Consider the following 7663-nt stretch of genomic DNA (forward strand, 5'->3'; position numbering starts at 1 on the left):
AAATCTCAACCGTCGATCGCGCCTCTCACGCATCCTTTCCGGGACGCGTGGAAAGATGCGAACACGTGGTCCACTACCGCCAAAAGGTGAAACGTGTTTTTCGTTAATGATTGATCCGGACGGTCTAATCGACCGGTCCGAACTTACCCAAGTTCGCGATCGTAAGGTGCATAAGGTCGCTACGTGGCGTCGCCGGCCTGCGCCGTGCACGACTCGTTATGTCTTCGTGCAGCGTCACGGGAAGGAGGGAGAAAATAAATTAAAAATTTTTAAATAAAATAATAAATAAATAAATAATAAGATAAGGAGAAACTTTTTAATACGGCGATGCGGCCGCAGTCGGTGGATTGTCCGGGCGACGCGTGTCGAGAATTGCGTGGCCTCGAGTCATCCCATGTCGCCTTTTGTTTTCTGTCCTGATCAACTAATTTGTTAATTAGTTGAAAGGAACCAGTCATGTTCTATTTTTATTTTATTTATTTATTTTTTATTCAGGAATTCCACTTAAAAGGAACCAGTCAAATTATGCACCACTCCTCAAGTTCATCCTTTTTTATTATAAAAGTCTTCTTCTATTTTCTTTTGTTAAGGAGCGATATGGATAATGGGCTGATGAGGCCCGTACTTCAAAGTTCAATAAGAATTTATTTATTTACATTAGATACGAGTTACGATCACTTTTGTACGTAGCTCTCCATTAAGGCTCAAAGGTTGCCGTTGATCGATTTGCCTCCGTCGATGAAGATGACTTGGCCGGTGATGTATCGGGAAGCAGGGAGGCAAAGGAAGGCCACCAGCTGCGCCACCTCTTCCGACTCACCCACGCGCCCCAGCGGAATTCGATTCGTTTCTTTCGCCTTCATCTCCGGCATCGCCAGAAGCTGCCAAATGACGACACCGATTACTTCGAGTCAAGCATTTCGTCAAACATCTCGCCACTGATCGGGTTGTACCGAGATGATCAGTGCCATGGGCTTCACAAACCCCGTGCCCGCGTTGTTAACCTAGCATGAGATTCAAACGATCGATCGATAGCACATGAATTATTGACCGACTCGATCGATCGATATATATATGCACTCACGTACGAGGATATCGAGTTTTCCACCAAACACGGAGCTCACTTCCGCCACCAGCTTCTCCCTGTCCTCCGGCGACGACACGTCGCACGTGGATCCCGTCACCTTGAACCCCTTCGCCTCCCACTCGCGCAGGCACTTGAGGAGGTCCGCTTCCTGGCGCGCGCAGGTGTGCACGGTCGCCCCGAACTTGCACAGCTCTTCGACGATGGAGTAGCTTCGCTCACGCAGCGCGCAGAAATTAAGAAGAAGAAGGAAACAAACAGCAGTGATGATATTAAATGGACACGGCGTTTAACTATAATTTTTACCCGATTCCCTTAGTGCCGCCGGTGACCACTGCTGTTTTTCCGGCGAGCGACCACTGGGCGTCGTTGATGGCCAAGGCGTTCCCCTTACCCTTCTCCATGGATGTGTATTGGCGTTTACGATCGAGCTCAAGTAAGACACATGGGTTTTGAACGATAATGCTTATTTGCGATTAAATTTCTACGAAAGTCAAAGTTTCAACTCTCCTACTCTGGTGTTACTTGTTAACGATCGAGTCAAAAATTATAAAACAAATTAAAACTTCTCTAAACAACAGGCGGATATTTTCACCAACAACCCAAAGAGTTTTAAATATAACATAATTTCCAAAATAAAATAGTTGGGTTAATTTTCTCTTTAATCAAAAATTAATATCCAAATCTATTCGACAACTAAATTATTATTCCAATAATAAGCACTGAAAAAAATACTCACATGTGATCAAAATTTCGATCGTTATTTGTTAAGAGGTTGTTAAACTCATTTAGCGATCAAAGAACGATCAAAAAAATCATAAATCTTTTCATTTTAATTTGATTCAGCGACTGAATTCTAATTCCGTCGCTGATTTTTTTTAAAATTTCACCAAAATCTCTTCTTTTTCTATTTTATATCCTATTTATATATAAATATATCAAAACTCGTAGCATATATTTCATATCACAAATCTATTATATACACAGTATTTATAATTCATATCACTAAGCTATCATGTATACAATCACATTCACAATACATATCACAAACCTATCCTATACACAATCCATATCAAATAATATAATTAAATAATATCCAAACGATACAATATATATCTAAATGATACAAATAATATTCAAATCATATAATAAATATCCAAATGATACAAATACTATTCATGATACAAATCAGTCTACGATACAAACCATATCAAAATGATAGAAATAAACATATTATTGTCCCCAACAAAAAAATAACTCAATCATCTAATTATGCATTAAATAAAATACGACGAAGTTATTAAATCAAATAATCATAAAATTTAGTAATCAATGTAAAAATAATGAAGCTAATATTAAAATAAATATACATAATGTTAAAATATTTAATCAAGAAAATATAAAAACTGAATCACTAACATAAGTTTAACGTTTAAATATATATATACTTGGATTCAGAATATAATATAAATTATCAGTAATATCCAAATGTTGAAGTTCTATCAATATTAATTATGAACAAATAGAATATAATTAGCATGGTATATAGTATCAAATATAATAGAATAAATTATTATATTTAATGAATTATAAATAAAATAAAATTAAAAATTAACACATCTTAAAATATCTATTTATCCAAAGCGTTTGATCACAAGTTTCTATCATCGTACAATGAAATAATATTCTATCTTGATATTAAATAGCACACTCGATTTTTCTACTCTTATGTTAGCTGATGAATAAAATTTCTATAATAAAGTAATTAAAACTTTCTTAAACAACAAGTTTATATTTTTTAATTGTTCGTATGAAGGACAATTCGATCTGCACCAACAACCCAAAGAGTTTTAAATACAAAATAATTTTGAAAACAAAATAGTTTATTTTTCTCTGTAAATAGAAAATTAATTTCCAAATCCATATGACAACTAAATATTATCCCAAACAGTATGGCTGGTCGCATGGATACATCACGTTTATGACATAGAATGGTTGAATTTTCCAACTTCACTCAGAATAGACAACTAAAAAGTAGAGTGTTAAGATTGACCATGTTTATTTAAAAAAAAAAAAAAGAGAAAACCTCACGTACCACCAATGAGGTGTAGATGATTTGACAAGAAAGTGTAATGATTTTTGAATATATATCCTAAATACAACTTTGGCTCACCTACTTCACGAATTCAATAGTCAACCAGAAAGTCAAATTTGACTATTTATTTAAATAAAAATTAAGGAAGAAAACTCTCCTACTGCTCTATATTCTAAAATATTGGAGATTTAGTCTCTTTTTTTCCTAACAAATTGATATTTTAGTACTCATAGCCTTCTTCCAACCTCTCCGTCACTAATGACGGAGTCAATTCGGATAATTTATTTGAGTTGATCTGAACTCTTTAGATACGCTGATAGTATACTCTCAGGCTAATTGGAAGCGATGAACATGAAACCTTCAGCATTTAGTTTCCAATTGGTAGTTCAAGGCTGTCGTTGCTTGGTCACTTCACTTGCATTGCTTCGTTTTGAAGATAACAAAGTATTTTAAATTATCTCAGGACTGATCGGTCACATCACATGCGTGCGTTGGTTTATTTCAGTGGGGCACAAAGTAAAAGGGGAGTGGGCATCTCATTATGCGTTAACATATTTTTATTTTCTAAACTATTTTTTTTCGATGTTCAAAGTAAAAAATAAATATTTTAATTATATATATATATATATATATATATAATTAATACTTTATTTGTAATTAATATTATATTATAATAATAATAATTCATAATTCATTCTTATAATATAAGATAAATTTATAATTCATGTGTAACTATGATTTTAATTATAACAATTACAATAATATAAAAAATTAAGATATTTTGAAAAGTAAAATATTTTAATAATAAGGCGACGTCTTTTAATAATAAATTAAAATGAAATATTTTAGATCATTCAATAAAAGGAGACATCTTTTATTGTGTGAGGTATGATATAGTTTGGAAGATGTATTACTCTTAATTTGAAGGTCAGTATGAGTTTTTGAGATATAGTTAAGTTGATTTTGACGAAATAGATTTTTAAAATAGATATGGGTCAAATTTTGATAAAGCCGACGTAATATTCTCTTTCGTTGTAGTCAACTACAGTATGGGGCCGACTACGTGAAGCTGTTAGAATGACGAATTCTATCTTTTTGTTGCTGAAGAAAAGAATGTCAGTATGAATTTCGTATTTTCCATTTTTTGCAATCCTTCGGGGTAAAGTATGTGTCGGGAATAACTGTAGAGGTCCAATTTTAAAATCTTCCTTTGCTTCGGTAAAAGGTTAAATCCATCACCTAACGACTTCACATGATCAATTTCACGATCATCTGTGAGAAGATAAATCAGAAAAACTATAGTTGATCACAATAGAAGAAAATATTATCTTAATTTTATCAAAATTTGATTTTTATCAACTTTAACAATTCTATTCTATCGTAACTAATTCATCTATATCTTACAAATTAAAATCTTCCATCGCACATCTCCCAAAAGGGGAGGGAATATCAAAATGGCATGAATTTTACGTTTTATTTACTTAAAAAAAACTTTTGCAAAGGTGTAAATATTAGAAATAATAAGAAGACCATGGAAGAGCTTAGACAGAGTCGAGAAACCTCTGCGTCTAGTGCTAGATTGTCCTCCGTCGATCTCACGTCGCGGAAGACCGCCGTTGTTGTACCGCCACCGGCGCCTTCGCCGTCTTATCTGATGGCCTGCTCGCCCTTTCTCTAACCTGGGTCGGTGCCGGATATCCAGCACGCAGTTGAAGGAGAACAAGCCCTAACGGGAAGTGAGGAGGATGAGGGGGTACGTGACGTTGCCGATCGTTCTCGTGCTTGCGGCAGTGGTGTACATCTACTTTACCACCGTGTTCGTGGTGATCGACGGGTGGCTGGGCCTGTCCACGGCTGCTGGGCTCGCCAATGTCGCTGTGCTCACGGTGCTCGCCCTCATGGCCCTGTTAACCTACGGGATGGCCATCCTGAAGGACCCCGGCCGCGTTCCGTCAGCCTTCGCCCCGGATATTGAGGACGATGAGACCGCCATCCACGAGATCAAGAGGAAGGTACGTATCTCCTGTCCCTGAATCTTAAAGCTAACTATTCTTCGTAAAGTTACAACTTAGCCTTAACCGTCATTCATTAATCGGAATAAGTTCAATCATCCAGTAGGATATCATTAGACATTCGTTCTCACTGCTTTATGTAAATTATCCTTAAGGGTTTTCTTCAACTAGCCGTGCCTGTATTCTGTGCAAAATTGTTCCAAATTGTTCGACAGTTAGTTTTTCTCAAATGGAGCAGTAGGTTTAATTTGCAAACATTTGATTCGCTCACATACATCAAACTTCTGAGCTAACATTGTATACAAATGCTGCATATATCTTAGCAACAAAACTTGATATCATTGGATATTATTTATGCAATGTAAAGCTTGTAAGTAGGCAATGCTGAAAACTCTTTTTACATTATAATTTCAATGATACAGAGAGATACTTCATATTGAAAAGTTGATCCTGACATTATTCTTTTGTTAATCAGTAACCAACATATGACATTTTGACTGCACAAAGATTATCGTAAATTGGACTTATTCTCTGTATTTTGCATGTTTATCAAGACGAGAATCTGATGTTTTCATAAGGATTTGACACCTATCTAACATAGACAAGATTAAGTTAGGGTTAACTTTAAAGTGAGTCTTCAATTTTTAGCTGTTTAATGCCAATATCGTCAGTTTTATGTAAATTTCTTTAGAGATAAGGTAAGCATTTTTTTAGGTGGTTGTATCATTTGTATGTATAGATGGATTAGGATCCCTTATATTGCTCATCTCTCAATTTATGATAAGTGTTTAAGGTAGCCCAGAGCTTCACCATTATGACTGTATTACACTTCCTATGTGCTTGTTGATATAAAGTTCCAACTTCCTGTTGGTATATTTCAGGCAATTCTGTCTTGCGTATAATAGTACTATTAGGTTAACTGGAAGGAACTGACTTTTTTGCCCATAAGTTTCTATTATAAATGAAGAAAATGATGCTTGACAGGGATTCATAGGGAAAAAAAGAGAACCTAATGGACCTTTTCATATGAGCTCTAAATCTGAAATTGTAATCTTTTAGGGTGGGGATCTGAGATACTGCCAGAAGTGTTCACACTTTAAGCCTCCACGTGCCCATCATTGTCGTATTTGTAAAAGATGTGTTCTAAGAATGGTATGTGTGGACAAATTCTCCATCTTGATTTCAGAACTTAGTCTTTGCTTTTGATCTTACTCGCTGATGCCTTAGGATCACCATTGCGTATGGATAAATAACTGTGTCGGGCATGAAAACTACAAAATTTTCTTTGTTTTTGTGCTCTATGGTGTGTCTGCATGCATCCACTCTCTGGTATACTATCGTATAGTTTGTTTAACTTCTGAACATAAACCCCATCATTTCTCCAGAAAAGTTTACAATGTTAATATAGGTTCTTCTCATCGCAAGTGCTTGCTATGAGCTTCAAAAGGATCAACGACAGAATGGTGAATCCTTTAATAAGTCTTATGTAAGTTGCTTATAATCTCCGATGTTAATCCCTAAAGAGACGGTGCTTGATGTGTTGATCAACTTGCCAGATCCTATGCGCGGCTCTGCTGTGCCCTTTAACTGTCGCGTTAAGCATCCTTTTGGTTTGGCACATCTACCTTATCCTACATAATAAGACTACAATTGAGGTATGAACTATTTGATTATTCTTCAAAATGAATAATGGTTCCACTAAGAACTTGTTGCTTTTGCAGTACCACGAAGGAGTAAGGGCTATGTTGCTTGCAGAAAAAGTAGGCAACGTCTATCGACATCCTTATGATATTGGTTTATTTGAGAACCTTGTTTCGGTAAGAAGTATCATAAGATATGTATTATTATTGTAGGATAGCTGCATAAATTTGCCATTAATTGATTGTGCTCACCAATTCCAGGTTCTGGGACCAAACGTCTTCTGTTGGTGCTGTCCAGTATCAAAGCACATAGGTTCTGGTCTTCGATTTCGAACTGCATTTGACATTCCAGTACCTAGGCCATCAGCTTGAGAAATGATGGCGATGAGACAAAAGGGAACTTAAGCTCTCTCTATTGTGAAATTGATACTTCCAGGCAATGGAGCTCCATGATATCGCTTTTAAAAAGCTCAAAAGTCCTAAAGTCACCGTCAGTGGTTCCAATTTTCAACTTGCCTGTTGGAGAAAGAATGTGAATAGGTATAAAGAAAGGAAGCAAAATCTCATGGATTTTGTAATCTGGTTGTATGATAAAATAAGATGTATAATTTGATGTAGAAATATTTTTGAGCTCTGCTTCAGATAGCTCGATCAGCAGTTGCTATTGCTTCACTAGGCCTTAGACAATCTGTAAAAAATATTGTATTTATTAGGACTTCATGTACTCATATTTTCTAAAAATCTCAAATCTAAAATCATTACGTGGCAAATTATAATTTAATGTTGCTTTAGTTGTTCTAGGGCGGCTGCTTAGTCTAATTTCAGTAAAAGG

General features: G+C 35.6%; 2 protein-coding genes across 3 annotated transcripts; one reads left to right on the plus strand and one right to left on the minus strand.

The window, feature by feature from the left end:
* Nucleotides 1-704: 704 nt before the first annotated feature.
* Nucleotides 705-1488, minus strand: LOC141837067 (noroxomaritidine/norcraugsodine reductase-like). Its single transcript, XM_074724537.1, has 4 exons — nucleotides 1391-1488; nucleotides 1089-1296; nucleotides 930-1004; nucleotides 705-881 (listed from the first exon to the last, which is right to left on the minus strand). Exons 1-4 carry the CDS (start codon nucleotides 1486-1488, stop codon nucleotides 705-707), a joined length of 558 nt encoding a protein of 185 aa, XP_074580638.1.
* A 3250-nt stretch (nucleotides 1489-4738) lies between these two features.
* LOC141840952 (putative protein S-acyltransferase 16) lies at nucleotides 4739-7551 on the plus strand. 2 transcript variants are annotated; one of them, XM_074729054.1, is made up of 7 exons: nucleotides 4739-5191; nucleotides 6251-6343; nucleotides 6419-6520; nucleotides 6600-6677; nucleotides 6748-6846; nucleotides 6913-7008; nucleotides 7093-7551. In XM_074729054.1, exons 1-7 carry the CDS (start codon nucleotides 4925-4927, stop codon nucleotides 7201-7203), a joined length of 846 nt encoding a protein of 281 aa, XP_074585155.1. In that variant the 5' UTR covers nucleotides 4739-4924; the 3' UTR covers nucleotides 7204-7551. The 2 variants fall into 2 exon arrangements, with proteins under 2 accessions (XP_074585155.1, XP_074585157.1); XM_074729056.1 differs by lacking the exon at nucleotides 6419-6520.
* Nucleotides 7552-7663: the final 112 nt, after the last annotated feature.

The sequence above is a fragment of the Curcuma longa genome, chromosome 11, assembly GCF_044706935.1.
Source record: "Curcuma longa cultivar G26 ecotype Majalengka, Jawa Barat chromosome 11, ITB_CL_G26_1.1, whole genome shotgun sequence".
Taxonomy (NCBI): Eukaryota; Viridiplantae; Streptophyta; class Magnoliopsida; order Zingiberales; family Zingiberaceae; genus Curcuma; species Curcuma longa.

Coding starts and splice junctions, on each gene's coding strand:
- LOC141840952 (XM_074729054.1), top strand. CDS start 4,925: ATGAGGGGGTACGTGACGTTGCCGATCGTTCTCGTGCTTGCGGCAGTG. Junction 6,344..6,418: donor AAAGATGTGTTCTAAGAATG/GTATGTGTGGAC, acceptor CTGATGCCTTAG/GATCACCATTGCGTATGGAT. Junction 6,678..6,747: donor AATCCTTTAATAAGTCTTAT/GTAAGTTGCTTA, acceptor TCAACTTGCCAG/ATCCTATGCGCGGCTCTGCT.
- LOC141837067 (XM_074724537.1), bottom strand. CDS start 1,488: ATGGAGAAGGGTAAGGGGAACGCCTTGGCCATCAACGACGCCCAGTGG. Junction 1,297..1,390: donor GGCGGCACTAAGGGAATCGG/GTAAAAATTATA, acceptor GCGTGAGCGAAG/CTACTCCATCGTCGAAGAGC. Junction 882..929: donor AACCCGATCAGTGGCGAGAT/GTTTGACGAAAT, acceptor GTCATTTGGCAG/CTTCTGGCGATGCCGGAGAT.